At 48.8% G+C, this 22,200-nt stretch overlaps 1 protein-coding gene across 1 annotated transcript in view; it reads left to right on the top strand.

Annotated features, from left to right (window-relative positions):
* The window catches only part of stk32a (serine/threonine kinase 32A), a 43,194-nt gene that overhangs the window by 18,242 nt on the left and 2,752 nt on the right, over positions 1 to 22,200 (top strand). Inside the window, exons 6-11 of the mRNA XM_064349847.1 lie at positions 9,659 to 9,696; positions 12,562 to 12,651; positions 13,405 to 13,508; positions 14,200 to 14,316; positions 16,506 to 16,631; positions 18,115 to 18,243. Of these exons, the coding sequence (XP_064205917.1) occupies positions 9,659 to 9,696; positions 12,562 to 12,651; positions 13,405 to 13,508; positions 14,200 to 14,316; positions 16,506 to 16,631; positions 18,115 to 18,243 (604 nt within the window). The remainder of the gene's footprint in view (positions 1 to 9,658; positions 9,697 to 12,561; positions 12,652 to 13,404; positions 13,509 to 14,199; positions 14,317 to 16,505; positions 16,632 to 18,114; positions 18,244 to 22,200) is intronic.

Below are 22,200 nucleotides of genomic sequence, written 5' to 3'. Positions count from 1 at the left end.
TATAAATTCCAGACATACTGTGCCATGCATTTACTGGGAAAAGGCAAGTAAGATGAATTGTTGGACAGTACATTGTGCATAAAATATATTCAGTTATGTTGCCAAACTGCGCTTCTTAGCCAGTGGAGTCAAGGACTGGCACTAATGCCTTCACGGAAACAGCTATTATAGGAATTGCGTAGATGGGAATTCCCGCATTTCCCATATCGATGACGTGGCAATTAAATCAATTAAGCCGTGGCTACCTGATTACGAGCAGACACCTGCGCACCTGCTTCCATCGCCCCCGGGCACATCGTCACTCGATGGTGTCGGAGCAGCGGAGATAACGGGCAGCGGTTTTTGAGATTGCGGGAGGCTGGCGTTCTGTTGCGTCACGGGGGGGAGAGGCGTGTTGGTTAGACCTGCGTGCCTCGTGCGGGTTTGTTTTTGTGAGGATGCGCCTTTTTGGGGCCTCGGGGGGACCTCCAATTACACGGCGCAGTGAAACCTGAAGCCTCAGGGGTCAGTCTGCAGCTCTACCTGAGCCCCCCTGTCTCCACCATCCTGCCTCCTGTCTCCACCATCCTGCCCCCCTGTCTCCACCACCCTGCCCCCCTGTCTCCACCATCCTTCCCTCCTGTCTCCACCATCCTGCCCTCCTGTCTCCACCACCCTGCCCTCCTGTCTCCACCATCCTGCCTCCTGTCTCCACCATCCTGCCCCCTGTCTCCACCATCCTGCCCCCCTGTCTCCACCATCCTGCCCTCCTGTCTCCACCATCCTGCCCCCTGTCTCCACCATCCTGCCCTCCTGTCTCCACCATCCTGCCCTCCTGTCTCCACCATCCTGCCCCCCTGTCTCCACCACCCTGCCCTCCTGTCTCCACCACCCTGCCCTCCTGTCTCCACCATCCTGCCCTCCTGTCTCCACCATCCTGCCCCCCTGTCTCCCCATCCTGCCCCCTGTCTCCACCATCCTGCCCTCCCTGTCTCCACCATCCTGCCCCCTGTCTCCACCATCCTGCCCCCCTGTCTCCACCATCCTGCCCTCCTGTCTCCACCACCCTGCCCTCCTGTCTCCACCACTCCTGCCCCTCCTGTCTCCACCATCCTGCCCCCTCACTCTCCCCCACCCTGCCCTCCTGTCTCCACCATCCTGCCCTCCTGTCTCCACCATCCTGCCCCCTGTCTCCACCATCCTGCCCCCTGTCTCCACCATCCTGCCCTCCTGTCTCCACCATCCTGCCCCCTGTCTCCACCATCCTGCCCCCTGTCTCCACCATCCTGCCCCCTGTCTCCACCATCCTGCCCTCCTGTCTCCACCATCCTGCCCCCTGTCTCCACCATCCTGCCCCCTGTCTCCACCATCCTGCCCTCCTGTCTCCACCATCCTGCCCCCTGTCTCCACCATCCTGCCCCCTGTCTCCACCATCCTGCCCTCCTGTCTCCACCACCCTGCCCTCCCGTCTCCACCATCCTGCCCTCCTGTCTCCACCATCCTGCCCTCCTGTCTCCCCCACCCTGCCCTCCTGTCTCTGCCATCATCCCCAGTGGCATCACTAGGGGGGTGCGGGGGGGGTGCAGACCACACCGGGTGACACCATCGGGGGGGGGGGTGACACCAAAATGACTGTCTATAAAATTTTTGTGCAGTGTTTCAGCAGAAATGTATTATTTTTTAATAAAAACATTCTAATGCGATGGGTTGAAACAGCTGGTTTCTCCGATGTAGTTGACTGCTGGTTGATTTAATTAGCGGTATTAATGTGACGAGAAGCGCTCAGTCATCTGAGTGCATAACACGCAATTCCTCGCGCCCACACCCACCCTTCGGCACTACCGTGTTACCTGTCTGATTGACCGATGTCTTTGTGGCATGTTTAAACACTACCTCTGTTTATTAACCCCCCAACCGCACTGGGTGACGCCACTGGTCCCCCCCCCGAACCAGAGCTGGTCTGGTCTCTGTCTTTCAGCTCATTCAATTAATGAATTAATTTAGTTTCATTATTTATTTTTAAGCACCCTTCCCATTTACCCCTCGTCAGGGGAAAACTTCATTATAATTTTATTAATTCACATCTCTATACATTTTATACTCTGCTTATAATGTCATAGCCACAGCAGGGAGATGTCACTCCGCCCCCTTCTCTTCTTTCGACGAATCCGCTGAAAGGACACGTATAAATGGTGGAAAGGCATCGGCAAGGCATCACAGCACATAGTAAATAACTACTGCTTGTTCCTCTATCAAATAAAGAAAACATCTCTCATGTTTGGACTTCTTTGAAAAGGAGAAAGATATAAATTGCCATGTTAAGCACAACAACAAAAAAATATGGGGAAAAAAAGTGCTTTGTATGGTCTTTGTCAGGCATAGAAGCTGAGAAGATGAGGGAGCTTGCTCTGGATTTCAGGACAGTCTCACAACCTGTCAGCCATTTCAAATGTGAACGGTGACACGATGTTACAAATCTTGTACTGACGGGGAGCTACTGTAAGGGCTTCCAGCATTTGTTTGCGGTCGTAGTCGCGTAATTGCGTGGGATACTTCCTGTGTTGCGTCCTATTAAAAGCTTTACTCGCCCACTCTGGTGTTCCAGTCGCGTGTCACAAAGTACTGAAGCCAGGTCTTTTTTTTTTACACTATCAGAGCCCCTCTCTTTTGCGGAAAGTCTGAGTTCAGTAGTGCAGCGGCAAAAAACAGAAACGATTCCGTACGCCGTGTCTTTAAAATATGACGGTTCGTTGAGTTCGGCGAAGGATATTTTAGCACCCCTTGAGTCGGCCTCTGAAACAACCGAGCTTTGTCACGCTTCCGAACTGCGGCATCGACGGCCGTAAATGAATAACAGCCTTTCTTCCGACTCGGAGAGCCGGGGAAAAGGGTTTTTAATCAGGAGCCCATTGTGCAGGATAAGTATCCGCGTGCATTGCGAGCAGCTGCGCTTCCGCTCGTCTCGAGCTGTCGAATGCAGACCCGCCGCTCGACTTTCCCGCCGTTCAAAGATCGCGTCGCGCTCTGAAATCAACAGGTGGCGCCGACGAGGCGGCGACCGCGTGCGATGATGATGATTAATGGTTTTTCGGGACGGGGGACGCGGGGAACGCGCACAAGCCCTCCTGAAGCCGCGCGTCGAGCAGGGGGCGCGGCGGGCGGGCGATTGGACGGCACGGCTCGTCGTGCAGAACGCGGTATTATCTCTGCCGGACGAAAGCAGCGGGAGCGACAGCACAATGCCCTCGCCCGACGGGCCCCGGCCCATGTGTCTTATCGGGCGGGACAGGTGCTGAACAGCTTTCTGGGTACACAGCTGACCTGTGTGCAGCAGCGCACAATGGGGCCCATTGTGGTACCCCACTACCCCCCCCGCCCCACTCCCCCTGCCCGTAGATGTTTTGGTGAGGCCCGGTGATGTGTTCTGGGCCGTGGCGGTGGGGGGGGGGGGTGGACGGATAGAATGGCGGGATGCGTGGCTGGGGGGGGGGGGATAGGATGGCAGGGCCGGTGTCTCGGTTACACAGCTCGTCGGGATAAGTGATGTAATGAGGTCATTAGATCCAGCTAATAGGTTGTCGGACTAGTGGAGCGAGAGAAAAGGCCTGAGGATCAGGTTCGGGACTCGCTCGCCCCCCCTGCTCGCCCCCACCCCCACCCCCACCCCCCGCCCCCGCTCGCCCTGTGTGCCCATCTCACCTGACTCCACGGAATCTGTAATGAGTTGTTCTCAGGGTCAGAGAATACGGCAACAAGCTCTCAGCAGGAAGGAGGGAGGGAGAGAAAGAGAGAGAGAGACAGAGAGGGAGGGAGGAAGAGGGGGAGAGAGAGAGACAGAGTGGAGAAGAAAGAGAGAGGGAGAGAGGAAGTGAGGGGGCAGATAGAGGGAGAGAGAGAGGAGATGGTGAGATTAAGAGAAAGGGGGGTAGAGAGGGAGAGAGGAGCAGAAAGAGATAGATGGAGAGAGAGGGGGAGGTGCAAGGGAGAGATAAATAGAAAGAGAGAGAGAGAGAGAGCGATGGCCACCCTCTACTTATCAGGTCTCTTGTAGCTTCTTCCTCCTACGCTTCTCTGACCTTCAGGCTTCTACTCTATGGTATTGGAAAGTGCTCCTTGAACCAATCAGAACAGCTGAGTCACTTCCTGGTTTTCATCTCGGACATATAACCTGAGGCACATTTCTGGGTCAAGTAGGTATTTGACCCCTTTAGGTCCCAGTGGAAAATTTAGAATATTCCAGATCCCCGGGCATAAAAAAAGAACCAACGTACAATCACATTAAAGAATATTATATACTGAATATTGCTGAAAATAGATGTTTTTTTGTTTGTTTGCTTGTTTTAACTGTCAGTATATTGCAGGAATTTTAACACCTTAAACTTGTGTATAAAAAGTGGAAAGGTATGCTCCTAGATCTCATTGGTATTCAAAGCAACTTTGAAATTTACAACTAATTACTGCAATGCATCTCCTCTTTGTTGCTCTATGAAATTTAGGTTCCTTTAATGTTCTACTTTTATGTGTTATAAAGTATGTCTTTCGTGTTTAGTTGTTTAGCATTGAGTTTTGTGCTACATAGTTTACTTAATGTCTTATCTCATTTGCTTGCAAAGAGACTACAGTGTGATCTACATTACTCTAAATATCTGTGGTGTTACTGCCTACTCTGTTCTGGTAACTGAAGATACCAGCTAATTGCATTTGGAGTATTCCATATTAGTCTTGGAAATTGCTTTGGATAAAAGCCTGCATCTGAATAAAAAACAATTTAATGGATAAAATCTTTGTAATTACACATTACAGAGTCATTGACCCTTCCACTCTCTAACCCCGAAGTCTTCTCTATACACTTACAGGAAGGAACATTGTTCTAAACATGTCTCCCTGGCAACCCAGTGTATCTGTTGTCATGTACTATAACGTCCAACAGCATGACGGAACATACAGTACGTGCCTGTGTCAAATACATGTTAATGACGAGTACTGTACTATTTAGTTTATATTATTATTATTATTATTATTATTGTAAGTTTGACATTCTAATTTGAAGAATACTATAAGAATGATAGAATTATATTATGTATAATTATAATTATATACATTTAAAAATGATAAATATTCTCTTTTAAAAGACACAGAGTGAAAGTGAGAGATAGTGAGAGAGGGAGATATCGGTGCATTGGGGGGTACTCTATAGAACACTTATGTGGGCTGTGCAGTGGTATAACACTGTTGATACTATGTTCCATAGTGGATCCATTTTGACTTGTGTGGAACTGGGACGGGCTAAATTCCAAACGTTTGCATTTGAACGGGTAAGGATGTTGGGTGGATAAAGCGGAGCTGGCTGTCTGCAAGTCAGTCCCAGTCCCATTCCAGCTTCGTCACCGATGTACTGAGATTTTTTTTTTTTTTTTTAATTATTTCAGGGAAGTAACATTTACAAATGCTAATTAATTAGCAGCGCTGGAAAAGTGCCAAATTAGCCTGTCGTATTTTAAAGACATACGTTTCTGATTCCCCTCCGTAGACACATTGTGTCCGTGAAGCACAGGAATGCTGACTGTAGCTAATTACGTCTTACGGGAGTCTCCAGAGCACGAAGTAAAGACAGCTCTACACAGGACGTGGCTTCAGAAGAGGAGGGTACACTCATTACAGGCATTTAGCAGACGCTCTTATCCAGAGCGACTTACACAACATTTTACATAGCATTTTATACATTGCATCCATTTATACAGCTGGATATATATACTGAAGCAATGCACGTTAAGTACCTTGCTCGAGGTACTCAACAGCAGTGTCCAAACCAAGGAATCGAACCTACGACCTTTTGGTTACAAGCCCAGTTCCTTATCCACTATGCTACACTGCATTGCAATCTCGCCATATGACAAATTAATGTTGTGTAGATCGGAGCACGCATGGGGTAATTGCGAACAGTTCCTGTAAGACAGTCCAGCGAAGTATTGCCTCTAAACAGGCAGTGGGTACACACTGTTCAATAAAAGGAGGATGTGAAATGGCAGGGACTGCATTAGCAAAGGCCAAGGGAGTGAGCTGTGTAAGGATTTCCAATGGAACAAAGATTAAAGCTGTTACATCATAACCACTTTTAACTCGCCTTAATTCACCTCTGTGGTTAAGAACTATCAACAGTGTGGATTTAACAGACGAGACCCTTCTAACAATCTCAAAAACATTCCTGATGTTGGAACAGAACTGAACTGACAAGTGCCTTGGATCAGAAAATATGTTTTTTCGTGACGGCTATACCTGGAACAGGGAACTTCCAAGGAAATCTCAGAGAAAGCTTCCAAGTGTCTCTCTCTCTCTCACTTCTCACACCTTTAATTTCTTTTACACAAGCCACTGCCGCATTTGAGGAGCCCTCTTCTACATTATTCCCACATATTCCAAACCATGGGTAATATCACGGGGAGCAGAACAATGCCTAGTGTACGTTTGCCCAAAATAATGACTCATTACAGCGCAACCATGGTAACAGCCGCTTCCTCCCGGATCATAGGGAAGTCCCAGACTCCCTCTCTCTCTCTCTCTCTCTCTCTCTTCCCTCTCCGTCCTTCTTCCTCCCCCCCCCCCCTTGTTTGAAGAGGGAAATGTCAGCTAATTAAAATGTTGACACAGTTGACCTTTTCTCACCTCCATCTCGGCCCTGTTCCTGCACGGCGTTGGGCTCTGAACGCGGCCAGCTCCCGCACCACCTGTGTTGGGGCACCGCTCTTTTTGATGTGCTAATCCTCGTCGATCCCGTCGTGATCGGGTGGCCGGGGCCTAATTAGGCCGAGGCTCAGATCCTCGAAGTTTCCGGTAAAGCGTACACGGCTGGCTCTCTGTTTGACAGAAATCTCCCTGTTCCCAATTTGAGCTTCAGCGATGTTCCCCTCCACGGGTGGCTCCTGCAAATTTTTCAGCCTGCGCAAAAAAAAAAAAAAATAAAAAATAAAAACACATTTTCATTTTGACAGTTTTCATCCCTAAAGAGTACGCCCACTTTTTTTGTTACAGCTACTAAGAAAATTCACGTCTGCGTTTGGATTGGAGTGGTATCACTCTGTGGCAAATTGCAAAACAACCAGAAACAGCGTTTATAAGAGATGAAAATCAAAAAAAAAACGTAGGCATATTGTCTCCCTGACATTAACGCAGGATAGATATTTATATTTCTTAGCATCAAGTGAGGTTGTTGAAATATGAGACTAGGCGGGGCACATTCTGCCTGTGTTGTAGCGATAAGGTGACTGCATTGGCTGTGTGTGATAATTTGTGAAGCACTAACTGTAATACTTGCCAAGAACATCCCTCTTGCACTGGGGAGAAACTGTAAGCTTGGGTCTCGCTTGGTCGCCATGAGAACAGGGTCTCCATGAGAACGGGGGTCTAGAGTCGTCTCACGGTCATTAATTCTGTTGCCATGGTCACACCTGCTGTCTGTCCCCCAGGCAGCACTCACCTGCTGCTGTGGCCACACCCCTAAGTTAAAACTCACCTGCGGAGTCAATAAGATGGGGGTCACAGCATTTAGTTGGAACTGATTACTTGGTAGAAAACAGGTCGTTATTAGTAGTGCAACTACAAGTAGTTAATAATAATTTTAAAAATAATAATTACAACAGCAATAATAATAATAATAATAATAATAATAATAATGTCTATATTACATGTTATGTAGCAGACACCTTTTACCTGAGGGAAACTTACATAGCTTGCAGAGTCCTTACACAATCCATCATCAGTACAGCTGCATTTAACCCTTTATGGTGTGAGATCACAAATATGTGATTAGAATGTTAAGTGAGTTCTTAACTGAACATTCTAATAATGATGTCACAATCACTACTGGTAACTGAAACCAATGGAGTTCTAGAACACTGACTTAGAATTTTGGGGAAAGAAACTCTTACTCTTCAAAGGGTTAATTACTGCAGCCAGGTAAGTGGCTCAAGGGTTCAGTGGCATTTCCTCATCTGGGAGTTAAACCTGCAACCTTCCTGTCAGTCACCTCAACCATAAGGTCACACTGTCACACACAGGACAGACCTTGGACAGTCACACAGCCTATTCAAGCTATGGGTTCCGAGGACGTGTGGCCCAAAAACATGGGTTGATGAGAGTTTGACGGTCCCCGTGTGAGCCGGGTTTGCCTGGCGCGCTCCTTGGGTGTCAGTCATCTACAGTGACTCAGAGTCGCACGCCTGGTGCCCAAACAGCCCTGGTTCTCCGTACGTGGAGTACGCTGAACACCGCAGCTTGGGAACAGATCGATACGGACCTCACCGTGATTAAGAGCAGACTCTGCAGCTGTCGCCATGGCTCCCTCACTGTAGTTCCTTACTACAAATCAGAAGAACCTGCTGGCTTGTTTTGTGAGACTTAGCCTGGTGGTCCGGTTCAATGATGTGGAATTGAATTCCCCTTCCTCTAAAGCACAGGTGTCAAACTCCAGTCCTGAGGGCTGCAGTGCCTGCAGGTTTAAATCCAGTCCTGGAGGACTGCAGTGTTTGTAGGTTTAATGCCAGTCCTGGAGGGCCACAGTGCCTGTAGGTTTAACTCAAGTCCTGGAGGGACACAGTGCGTGCAGGTTTAACTCAAGTCCTGGAGGGCCACGGTGCCTGCAGGTTTAAATCCAGTTCTGGAGGGCTACAGTGTCTGCAGGTTTAAATCCAGTTCTGGAGGGCTACTGTGTCTGCTGGTTTAACTCCAGTCCTGGAGGGCCACAGTGTCTGCTGGTTTTCAGTGTACTTCCGCATGAGCGATTCATTTAAGTCACTGATCAGCCACACACCTTGTTGTCAAGGCCTTAATTGGCTGATGGTTGAAAGGAAGACCTCACAAACCTCACAGTTTCACAGCCCTGCTCTAATGGATGGGTCAAAGGTCACAGTGATGCATTGATAGATGGGGTGTATTCCAATTTTTTTATCCGTTCCTTCTCTCCTTTCTTAGTATTGAAGGCCAAATGAGTAAAAAAGAAAAAGAATATGTGAAATTGACGTCTGGTATCACGCGTTGTCAATGTCTAGTTCGTTCCATTCACTTATTGTGTCTTCTCACTTGCTTTCCTTGCTCCTGGAATGTCCTTGCTCTTTCAAGCATCGGTTTGAAGCCACGTCAAATGCAGATGTGGCGGATGGGGAGAGCCGGCCGGTCATTTATACTTCTGCAAAGGATGCACTTGTGTTTCCTTGCTTAAGCTCGTAGTTCCTTGAAGGAGCAGTCTCCTGACCTTGGAGACAAAGGACAAATAAATTAAGCATATTGGAGTGCACCCACGTTGACAGTGTGCAATACCGGATGTCAATTTCACGTATTTTTGACCCGTTTGGCTTTCCGTACTAGGAAAGGAGGCAAGGAGAGGAAGCAAGGAGGTAAAAAAAACAAACAGTAGGAGCGCGCCCGTGGTCTCCTTTGTGCTAGGTGCTTATGGTTTCTTTCTCCAGTGCAGCTGTCGCTGATGTTTGTGCAGGTTAGGATGTGTTCCCATTGTCTTCTAGAGCTCCGATTTTCCTGATGTTCGTTCTCTCTGTGTGTGTACACAAGTATTAACCTTAACAGCTAATACGGCAACATTATTGACGTTGCTGCCAATCAAGCAGGGCTTGTGAGTTAAGTCAGCACGTTTCCTGTCTAATCCAGTTGTGCTTGCATTTCCCTGCAGGGACATCAAACCAGACAACATTCTGCTGGATGAAGACGGTAAGCGCGTCTTCGGTCACGCTTGATGTTTTCAAAGCTTGCGGCGTCACTAGGGCTCAGTCACAACAAAAGAAACTGGGGGGGCGGGGGGGGATGGTTGTTGATTTGATTTGGGGGAGTGGGTGGAGAGACCTATCTTCAACCGCATCTGCCAGCCTGACGTTCCAAAGCCCCCCCCTCCGCTGTACCCCCGTCCCGACAGGGGATGCTCGCAAACGTGCGTGGGATGAGTCACGCTGAAATCCGCCATTTATTTAGCAGGTGTTGTCAGGGAAACAGAGGAGTTTTGTCCGGAACACGTCGCAAAACCGTCAACAGCTCTTCATCAGCGTGTTAAACGAGCCTGTGAAAAGCACAGCGCTCCTTAGGTCTTTTATTTAAGGGGGGGGGGGGGGGGGGGAGGAGGGGTGGGGGTGCTTTAAAGGCAGTCTGAGTGACACTGCATGGGGGGGTGGGGAGAGTGGGGGGGGGGGGTAAAGGCAATCTGAGTGACACTGCATGGGGGTGATGGGGAGAATTGGGGGCGGGGGGGCAGTCTACATCCTCGGGGCCACTGACATGTCTCTATGCTTTAAGACCTGGGTTTCCAGCAGGGGGGTCTTCAAAGGGACTGCAGGGGGTCCCTGTCCAGCTGGCAGGTGCACTGAATTCACAACAGAAAGACTCAAAGAATAAATGGAATAAAAAAATAAAAATATTTCAATCCTTCTTGAAATGTGCCGAACTGGACACCTTTGTGATTCGACCTTGAGCCTCACGGTGTGTCACGTTGTGTGGAGACATCACACGTGCTCTTCTGTGAATTTCCAGTCAAAATCTGCTTTTTTTTACCGTTGTGTGCTTACTGAAGCAATTCAGGTTTAAAAAAAAAAAATTCCAGGTCCCCTTGCTCAAGGTTAAGTGGCTAGTTGGCACAGGACAAAAGGAGTGTGCTGATTTTGGAGCTGCTCTTTATGTGTTGACCCCGGTGATAACAGATAGTCCTTATGTCAAATGCTCCACTGAAGTTAAGGACTTGGCAGGCCGGTTAAAAATTATGCGCATACTTTTTCTGCCTAATGGTGCGTGGGGTTCACGGCAGAAGGGGGACCGGTGGTGATCGCGCTCTGTACGAAAGCCGTGACAGTCATCATCTTCCCCGTCCGGGTCTATCAAAAAACGAGGGGTCGTGCTTTTTTTCTGCTGCAGCGTGAAAACCGAACTCCTTCGTGCGCACGGGGGGATTTTTAAAAACGCTAACGGCTGCGAGTAATCTGCGCCCGTCGCCGTGAATTAGGGAGCGTAGCGTTTCCCCAGAGACGGGACGGCGGATCGGTGGGATCGACGGCGTTGTCGTGAGATAGCGAGTGCGTGCTGAGAGCGCCGCCGCCACAGGAGGAAGAGGAGGAGGAGGAGGAGTAGGAGGAGGAGGAGTGGGAGGAGGAGTCAGAGTTCAGCGGAGTGCCCTCGGCCCGTATCCAACGCCGCTCGGACGAGAAGCGCCAGCACCGTTCCCCTGTGCCCTGCGAGATTCGGCCGCGACGTGCTTCTCCCTCAGGACCTCGTCTCTCTGTTATTATTTATTTTATTTATTTATTTTTATCGGGGAAGAGCGGCCGTGCGGCTCGCTTTACATTCCCAACGCGAGGCTCCTCATGTGGGAGGTTGGGGGAGGGGGGGGGGTTTGGACCCAAACGCCCTCTCCATTGAGTTCTGTCACTGCGGCAAGCTCTCGGCCGCGAAACGGCAGCTAATAAACTAGGTCTGCCCTCCGCGCTGATCGCGGGGGAAAGGAGGGGTGGTGTGGGGGGGGCTGCTGCCTGCGCAGCGGGGGGAGGGGGGCTGGCGTGGGGGGGGGGGGGGGGGGGTTGGCAGGAGTGCTGCCGCCTGCACAGCGGGGGGAGGGGGGGGGGGTGGCAGGAGTGCTGCCGCCCGCGCAGCGGGGGGAGGCGGTGACTTTGGCAGGTACCGCGGCCGCTTGGCCCCGCTGATCGTGCGCGGGTTCGCCGCCGGACCTCGCTTTACCGGGTCATTCCGTCCCCTTCCTCAGAGGGCAGCGCTCGCTCTGGCAGGAGGTTCTTGGCGTCGGTGAGCTGCAGTTAAAATGTCACATTAGAGAAGTCCAGTTATTAAATCAGGACACTTACTTTTTGTATGAAACGAAAGGCGATATGTCATTTAACCTTGTGATAGGTAATGTTTCCACCTGGACGTCTTCATCAGAACAGCTCAGGCAGTAAAATGTTCAGTGTGAAGTCAACTCTTTCACATTCGACTCGTGTTTCTGTTAAGAGTTGAACTAACACTGGACATTGAGCTTCAGAAAAGTTCGCGCTGCGGATGTGGACGGGGGCTGCACTTTTTTTCCATGGCGTGCAGTGTATCCCCCTCTATGAGGGTTACAAATGTCTTATTTACAACTGTCATTTACAACAAATACATAACAGCATTCGATAAATAAAATCAAGGTTTTGAACTGTGGCAGCATTTCAGATGATAAATATAAATATATCTCTGGACTGAATTTTAAGGGACTGTGCTGCTTGGGGACTTGATATTGTTGTTTTTGTCTGATTAGGCAAATGTGATTCCAGTGCTAGTTTGTACTTGGTAGGATTCTTGTCTGCTGAACAGGTTACTCTACAGGGTTGGAGTCCTGATCGATGTGGTCACTTCTGGCACTACGATCCTTACTTCACTCTAGTGTTTCTTTTGCACCTCTACATCGTGAACCAATGCACTTGTTGTACGTCGCTCTGGATAAGAGCGTCTGCTAAATGCCTGTAATGTAATGTAATGTAATGATATCTACCCAGCAGCAGTGATACTGGTGAGCTCCACACTCCACCCCCATTGGTCAGCCGCTTTTTTCTGCTTACCCCATAGGCCACACGCATCTGACGGACTTCAACATCGCCGCCGTGGTAAAGGACGACTTGCGAGCCACGTCCATCGCCGGGACGAAGCCATACATGGGTGAGATTGCCAAAAGTATTGAAATCAATAAAAATCTAAAAAATTTAAATTTAAAAATTTAAAAAACGGACTTGCCGTGAATATTGTCCTGGATTTCTGGCATGCCTTTTCTCTTCGGTCTGTGAGCGGGGGAAAAAGAAGACGAATTAGGCCAATAACAGTCGGTCAGTGGCTCCTGGGTCCTCCGGAGCATCAGATACCCTGTAATTAAATTAGTGGCGGATTTAAACCGCGCGCGGGTTGACCCCGGGAGCCGGCCTGTCTGCTCCAGCGTGGCGGAGTTAAGTGACTGATTCTGTGTTTTAGTGGAGCTGGCAGGGAACGGCTCACATCGCGCACGGCAGGTGGAGGCGAGGCTTCAGTTACAGACGGCCGACCGAACCGAAGGCTTTAGAAGGGGCCGTAGAGGTGGTACAAAAAAAAGCACAGATCGTTAATTATATTTAATTTCATTTTCAGAACAGTGTGGACTGGGGGCCAATAACTATGAAAATGCATTGGCAATTTTAATTTGCAAAGTACTGATCATTATAGCTTGACTCTTTTTTTTTGATGAGTAAGCACTAACTTCAAATTCATTTTTTGTATTTACCCCAATTTATTTTCACCGTGGTTTGTTATGTTTCTTGTCGGCGAAAGTGAAGTCTTACAAATGCTGGGTCCTTTGGCAGCAGGCCAGTTCAAGCTTGACCTCAGAGCCAGGTGCTGTGACCTCTGACCCTTGACCTTTGATGTGCTGTACTGTTGTTCCAGCTCCCGAGCTGTTCCAGCCCTTTGAGGGGACCCATCCCGGCTATTCCTTTTCAGTGGACTGGTGGTCTCTGGGCATCACAGCCTACGAGCTCTTACGAGGACAGGTAGACCATGTCTTATGACTCTTTTATGACTCTTCTACAGTTTGAGTAGAGAGGACAGGTAGAGTACTGACACACCGCCATGACTCTCCCATGGTTTGAGTAGAGAGGACAGGTAGAGCATGTCTTATGACTCTTTTATGACTCTTCTACAGTTTGAGTAGAGAGGACAGGTAGAGTACTGACACACCGCCATGACTCTCCCATGGTTTGAGTAGAGAGGACAGGTAGAGCATTCTTATGATGCTTTCAGACTCTTCTAGTTACAAGAGGCCAGGTAGAGCATGTCTTATGCCCTTATGACTTCCAGGTTTGAGTGAGAGGAGGTAGGCATGTCTATGGCTTCAGACTCTTCTAAGGTTTGACAAGAGAGGACAGGTAGAGCATGTCTTATGACTCTTTTATGACTCTTCTACGGTTTGAGAAGAGAGGACAGGTAGAGCATGTCTTATGACTCTTTTATGACTCTCCCATGGTTTGAGAAGAGAGGACAGGTAGAGCACGGACACACTGCTAAGACTCTTAACAGGATTAAGAGCAACGGCCGCAGAACACATGACCCTCTCTCCCCTCGCCACCACCGTGACGAGCCAGGGATCTGTGGTGGGATTGGGGAGGGAGGGGGCTCCCCAAAAGGCGTATGGTACATAACCTTACATCTTTTTCCAAACCTCTCCCCCCTCCCCTCCTCCAGAGGCCCTACGTCATGCGGTCCAGCACTCCGGCCAATGAGATCTTGCAGACCTTCCACAACGTCCACGTCAGCTACCCAGCCGCCTGGTCCACAGAGATCAAGTTCTTACTGGGAAAGGTACCGTCTGCAAGCTTCCATCATACTGTCCGGGACAACTACACCAATGCCCATTTGACACAGTCTAGTCTAGGACAACTACACCAAAGCCCATCTCACATAGACCAGTCCGGGACAACTACACCAATGCCCATCTCACACAGTCCAGCCCAGGACAACTACACCAATGCCCATCTCACATAGACCAGTCTGGGACAACTACACCAATGCCCATCTCACACAGTCCAGCACAGGACAACTACACCAATGCCCATCTCACACAGTCCAGCCCAGGACAACTACACCAATGCCCATCTCACATAGACCAGTCCGGGACAACTACACCAATGCCCATCTCACGTAGTCCAGTCCAGGACAACTACACCAATTCCCATCTCACATAGTCCAGTCCAGGACAACTACACCAATGCTCATCTCACATAGTCCAGTCCAGGACAACTACACCAATGCCCATCTGACACAGTCCGGGACAACTACACCAAAGCCCATCTCACATAGTCCAGTCCAGGACAACTACACCAATGCCCATCTCACATAGTCCAGCCCAGGGCAACTGCACCAATTCCCATCTCACATAGTCCAGTCCAGTATAAACTACACCAATGCCCATCTTGCATAGTCCAGTCCAGCATAAACTACACCAATGCCCATCTCACATAGTCCAGTCCAGGACAACTACACCAATGCCCATTTCACATAGTCCAGTCTGGGACAACTACACCAATTCCCATCTCACATAGTCAGTCCAGTATAAACTACACCAATGCCCATCTCGCATAGTCCAGTCCAGTATAAACTACACCAATGCCCATCTCACATAGACCAGTCTGGGACAACTACACCAATGCCCATCTCACACAGTCCAGCACAGGACAACTACACCAATGCCCATCTCACACAGTCCAGCCCAGGACAACTACACCAATGCCCATCTCACATAGACCAGTCCGGGACAACTACACCAATGCCCATCTCACGTAGTCCAGTCCAGGACAACTACACCAATGCCCATCTCACATAGTCCAGTTCAGGACAACTACACCATTGCCCATCTCACATAGTCCAGTCCAGTATAAACTACACCAATGCCCATCTTGCATAGTCCAGTCCAGTATAAACTACACCAATGCCCATCTCACATAGTCCAGTCCAGGACAACTACACCAATGCCCATCTGACACAGTCCAGTTAATTACCTTATTACCTGTCACTATGCAGATCTGCTTCTGATTTTTTAGATCCTCATTGCATTCCCAATACCACAGTGGGTGTTAAAATACCAGTGCATCATATTAGTGTGTTATACATTTACATTTACATTGCAGTCACTTAGCAGACATTCTAATCCAGACCACCATATCAGTGTACTCCCAGTAAAAAAGTGCTGTATCACTAAGATGGCACAATTAGATAAAAATACAAATACCGTACTACCAAATCAACCAAATTAGCTATGTTCTACCTGGAATCCCTGGACTATAAAGGGTTTATAAAGGATTATAAATAGCCAGCTAACGTGACACCATGATGGATATCTTGGTGCTGTGCTATATAAGTGTTCTCCCTTGGTGGCTGTTTTAGCTGTGGGTTGTCTGATGCTTGAAGAGGGTCACTGTGATGGCTGAAATGTTCTTGGCTTAAAACATTGCCTTATTTCCTTGCCCTTGTTAGTTTTTCGCCTTTCCACTGAAACTTTCTCTGACTGCGCCTTCGGGGAATCTCCTCCTCTCTGTAATTTGAATGCGAAACCTGCAGCTGAACGGTCGCATTACAGCGCCTTCCCCAAAACCTCTGAGGGGTTCCCGGTGGCGATAAAAGGTGGTGCCTCTCCTTCACATTGCAGGCATTTAGCAGACGCTCTTATCCAGGGCAACTTACACAGCTTTTTACATTTACACTGCATCCAATTATACATCTGGATATATATATATACATACAGCGGCAGTGTCCTACTGGGGAATCAAACCTGTTGTACCCTTGAGCAAGGTGCTTAACCTGCATTGCTTCAGTATATATCCAGTTGTATAAACGGATGCAATGTAAATGCTATTTGAAAAGTTGTGTAAGTCGCTCTGGACAAGAGCGTCTGCTAAATGCCTGTAATGCAATGCAATGTAATGTGTAATGTAGTGTAATGTAACGGTTACAATGGTCCTTACTCTACACTGCCGCCCTCCTGTCCCGCTCAGCTGCTGCAGGTGAACGCGGAGAAGCGCCTCTCCAGCCTGTCCGAGCTGCAGGATTTGGAGTACCTGTCCGATGTGAACTGGGACGCCGTCCTGGCCAAGCAGGTCCCGCCGGGATTCATTCCCAATGCAAGTCCTGCGCTCCCCTCCTCCTCCTCCTCCTCCTCCTCCTCCGTCTGTCTGTGGATGAACCGCTTTGTGGTCTCTGAGGTCCTCCTCAAGGGACACACACCCATTTTGCAGACCGAGGTGTGTGTGTGTGTGTGTGTGTCTGTGTGTGTGTGTCTGTGTGTCTGTGTGTGTGTGTGTGTGTGTGTGTGTGTGTGTCTGTATCTGTGTGTGTGTGGACAGCTGTCCTCCCTGTGCATTCATACATTACCGCCATTTAGCAAACTATCTTATCCAGAGCAAGATACACAACTTTTGCATTTTTACATAATATCCATTTATACAGCTGGTGCGATATTTATTATTTTAAGGAGTTCAGGTTAAGCACCTCGCTCACGGGTGCAGCAGCAGTCTCCTGCCTGGGACTCGAACCTTCAACCTTCAGGTTCCAACTAAGCCCAGTTCCCTGCCCATTATTCTGCTCTGCCACCCCCCTGCCGCACGCGGTCCTATCTCTGCCGTACCCCGTTAGCACTGAGCCTCTCCGCCCGTTCAGTGTGGTTGCCGAGCAGCTCTCTCTCTCCCGGCACCTTCTCCTCAGGTAAACTGGGCTCGGCCGACGGCTCGCTGAGAGTGATGGAGTAGGGCCTAAATTGAGGAGGAACGCGGAGAGCCGACCGCGGGGAAGCGGGCTGTCCTGCCCGTTCGTTACACAGAGCCATTCATAAAACTGCAGCGCCACCCCAGCCAGAACAGTCCGAATCAATAGCGTGCAGGAGCTAGGGAAGTACTGGCTGATTAGCCCCTTTGAAGAGCAGGTTCTTTGGAATGTGTTTTTGTTTTTTGTTCAAAGTTCTAAGTCAGTGTTCTAGAACTCCCCTGCTAGTGATTGTTGTATCAGCATTAGAATGTTCAGTTAAGAACTTTATAACAACATGTTCGTGATCTCACGCCTTAAAGGGTTAAAAGGAGAAAGAAGCTTAAGATTTCACTAATGGCTCTGTGGCATCTTTAATACTGAAGGCTGTACTGACATTGGTAAACATTAGTTTTATTTGATTGCTGTAGGTTGACAGAATTAGCTAATGTTTGCTGATGGTCGATGTGCTAATGGTAAACTGGAGGGACTGTTTAGTCAAAAGTAGTGCAAATATGCTACATGTAGCCTATGCAAAAATGGGTGCAAAAAACACCAAATGATTACCACAGAAATGTCTAAAAGAAATGGGTTGCTTAGCCCAGAAGACCACTAGCTAACATTTGTGTTTATGAATGCATAAAACTTTGAATGAGATGTAAGTCCAAGCATTTACTTCTTAAATAAAAATGGTTATTCTTGTCCATTTGGGCGGTATAAACCTTGCTTTTCAGAGTTCAGCGTAGCAGCAGTCCATAGATTTCCCCTGGTACTAACACTGGGGTATAGAGATGAGTGCTGAATTTATTCCCATAGTCTCTGGCGGCACAGTAGATCCTTATTTCGTTATTTATGCCCCTCCTGCAGAAGCGCCGGCTGAACTGTGACCCCACCTTCGAGCTGGAGGAGATGATCCTGGAGTCCAAACCGCTCCATAAGAAGAAGAAGCGCCTGGCGAGGAAGACGAAGGAGCAGGGCTCCAACAGCTCGCCCCAGGTCAGGCTTATCCGCGTCGCCAACGCCGCCGCCGTCCCGCCACACGCCCATCCCAACTTTCATTCCGACCCGACACGCCTGTTCTGCCCCCCTTTCGCTACCAGGGGACAAATAGCCAAAGTTTATCTCTCCCTGGAAAAAAAAGATTTTAAGGTGTGAGGTCACAAATATGTCATTGGAATGTTCTTAACGGAACATTCCAATGCTGATGTCACAATCGCCGCTGAAAGTAATGAAGAACGCTGACTTAGAATTCTGAAGAAAGAAAATATTCCATAACACCTGCTCTTCAAAGGGTTGACAGGCGTAATGGATGGAGAGAGCGCATTCTTTGAACGTTTTAGGCCTGGGCATCGTTCGGGATGAATTATTGGAGCGTAGTTTTTCGGGCATGGGGGCAAAAAAGCTGAAATCATTCTGCTCCATTTCTCCATGGCTGCGAATGATAGATCTGCAACCTCTTATGGATGCTTATGGACCCAGAGAGGAAAAAAACCCAAAAGGTTAATGATATCACCCCAAGAAAAAAAACGTCTGATAGGTGTAGCGGGGGGTGTCTGACGGTTCAGCTCTTACTAATTAAGGGCACAGAATGGCGAATTTAATAAAGGAATAGCTGTGGCTGTCAGACGTCTCTTTAGTTACGCATAGACTGTTGCGGACAGGCAAGTGTTACTCCCCAAGATGAAACCAAAATCAGTTCCACAGTCTCCCAGCACACCCTGTTCCCTATCCCCTGTCCCCTAGCTTCTGTCCCCTATCCCCTGTCTCTTAGGCCCTGTCCCCTGTCCCCCATCCCCTATCCCCTGTCCCCTAGCTTCTGTCCACTAGCCTCTGTCCCCTATCCCCTGTCCCCTAGTTTCTGTCCACTAGCCTCTGTCCCCCTGTCCCCTGTCCCCTGAACCCTAGCTCCAGTCTCCTAGCTCCTGTCCCCTATCCCCTATCCCCTGTCCCTTAGCCCATGTCCCCTATCCCCTAGCCTCTGTACCCTATCCCCTAGGCCCTGTCTCTTGTTCCCCCGAGTGGCAACTCAATGCCCAGGTGACCCACTCTACCTCTCTACACACCTGGGATTACCGCCAAAAATGTGGCCGCCTTCAGCGGTATCCAAACCGTGTTTGCTCAAGATGCCCCCACCGGGACTTTGCGTGACGAGGGATTTGATTGGCTAATGAGGAGCCATCAGCGGTGGAATTTTATTCACAAAATGTGCTGCGTGTCGAACGTCAGTGCGGCCGGCAGTAGTGCCGAAATTAATGAATCCATTTCTTTTTTTGGGGCCGGTCCAGATGAGCTCAGATACATTAGAGGCTTTATGTTCTTTTCTGAAGGCTTTACGGCATTAACTTGCAGACCGCACAAATCTTCCGAATTACGTTTTTTTTTTATGATTCAGCCCAGTCGAAACACAGGCGGCAGTATTTTGCTGTCCGGCTTGTGTCGTGTGGGTTTTAAAAGTATATTAATGTGATATCGGTTCATTTATCTGTTATCATAAAAGACATTTATCACGCTATTGTGCACATGAAGGCGGATGCATTTGTGGAAGTTGTGGAAATAAATCCTCAGCGACTACAATGTATACTTAGCTGTCAGTAGATTTGCTATTTTAATATCAAATACCTCCCCCTTGTGGTTCAGTCTTTACATTGCAGTGCTGTACAACCATCGTGCATAATGTGGAATAAACCACAACATTGCTCACATATATGTTTTAATTATCTAAATTAAATTTGTATTATGGTGTGTCATTAAGCCAATATTTTGTTAATGGGGATGTACTCTTTCTGCATTTATATCAGTCTTGTCACTGTTGAGCGAAGGCTACTGCAGTAGCCGGGCTACAGTAGCCCTACATCACAAACCTTTCTGACAGCTTCAGATTCCATTGCTGCTGTGCTGCATTTAGATTCCTGCTGCAGACATTCATAGCAAGTGGCTACTGCTAATGTGCTTCATGAACTACAGGTGAACTTCATTCAATGAAAATGAATGGCTGAGATTCAATTGAGCAAATTCACAAATTGAAATGCAAGGTAGCTGCAATGTTTGCTCTTTTTTTTTTGATGAGATTTGTAGTGGAACTTGATTGGCTGCTTGTCCAAGATGTAGTGCATGCTGGGATAGGTGCCAGCAGGTTAGATAATGGATGGATTGACGGATGTACGGTTGGACGGATAGATAGTGGAACTTGGCTGGTTGTGCTCATACCTTCTCAGTGAAATCAATGCAAAGAGGCTGAATTAATGGACGTCTTTCCTTTTCTTTTTGCTCCGTTGCAAACAGTAAAAGAGGATTCACGCGTCCTGCTCGAAGCTCCGCTGTTTTAGCTGAGTAAAAATGCGGTCTTGCGCTGCCGTACAGGACTACTGCACAGCTCTCTCATTTTATCTGAGCTCACTGTGGGTGTAAATGTGCTGTTTTAGACCTGCTCTGGGTGGAGAAGAGGAACCTGTCGTCATAGCGATGACGTGCTCCCTGAAATTCTTTGTCCCCTGCTGTGAGAAGATGTGACTGAAATGCAAACACATTTTTTTTAAATCCCAGACCTTGTTTCAAGGTGGAATTTGAAATCTTTTCTCTTTTTTTGTGTGTGTGTACTTATGAGTGCCCATGAGGGAGAAAGATGAACCGTGTGTGTGTGTGTGTGTGTGTGTGTGTGTGTTTCTCAGTGCCTACCTGCTATGCTTTCTGTTAGAGTGAGATACGACTTCTGGGAGGGCTTTGTGCGCTAGTTAGCTTTGTGTTCGGGAGATGTGGCGTTGAACTGTAGGAGGGGAGTGCATCTCTACGCCCACAAAGTGGGAAAAGAACTACCCTCCAAAATCATATAGTGTACAAATATGATTAGTATAAATATATACTAAGATAAGAAAAGTATAAATGAAAAAGGAATGTGCTGACACCGAGTTGCCTTGGAGGAAAACGCCTCGTCATCCGTGTGCGTGAGCTCGGCGACGCCCCAGTGAAGCTGATTGGCCGGGATTTCGCGCGGCGTGACCAATAGAGAAAGCCGAGTTGACGGAACGCGGCGGAGAGAGGCACCTGAGTGGAGCGGAGTCTGAGGAAACCCGAGCAGGCAGCTGTGTGTGTGGTGTGTGTGCGTGTGCGTGGGGGCGCGGTCGTGTGGTGTGGTGGCGGGCGTGGTGAGGTGATGTGTGTGAGAGTGTGAGGTGATGTGGTGTGCGTGCAGTGCGTGGTGTGTGTGTGTGTGAGTGTGTGTGTGCGTGTGTGCGTGTGTGTGTGTGTGTGAGAGTGTGTGTGTCTGTGTGTGTGTGTGTGTGTGTAGTTACTGTACGTGCGCTAACTCTGAAGCGGCGTGATCAATATTGCATGAGCCCGGCGCTGCCTCAGTGTCGGGCTGCCCGCGGCGTTCTCTCTCCGGGGGGCGGGGCACCGCGTGGGGCTTTGTGCCGAGTTTCGCCGAATTTTGAAAACCCCTAAAGGCTAGCGCCGTTAAATCAATTAAGTCAGTGGAGGGGGTGCTGAGACTAATGAACTCAAGCAGAGGTGGGGATCTGGATGAGGGCAGAAAAACACACTTTTGGCTGTCCCTTCCCAGAAACCATTTCTGTGACTGGCCTGGATTCAGGACCCATTAAAGGCCATTTTGTACCTCTCACAGCTTTCCTGCTCTAATTGACAGTGAGCAGTGAGGTCCCACTGATTCACCGGAGGGCAGGACTGTCTGCTGTTTGCCAGGACTGCTGGCGTCCCTCCGTGATTGGGCAGAGTTTTAAATTACTGTCGACACTCACAGCTGTCCCTTCAGATGTCTGAATGACCTCTTTGCCCTGATCCCTTTGAAGAGAGCAGCTTTTTCTTTTTTTTTGCAACGTTTTTCTTCAAAATTCAAAAGTCAGTGTTCTAGAACTCCGTTGCTTTCAGTCACCAGCAGTGATTGTGACATCAGCATTAGAATGTTCAGTTAAGAACATTCTAATCACACGCTTGTGA

Source organism: Anguilla rostrata, chromosome 9 (assembly GCF_018555375.3).
Source record: "Anguilla rostrata isolate EN2019 chromosome 9, ASM1855537v3, whole genome shotgun sequence".
In the NCBI taxonomy this organism is placed as follows: Eukaryota; Metazoa; Chordata; class Actinopteri; order Anguilliformes; family Anguillidae; genus Anguilla; species Anguilla rostrata.
Note: the sequence above shows the minus strand (reverse complement) of the source record. Positions and strands in the feature narration are given on the sequence as shown.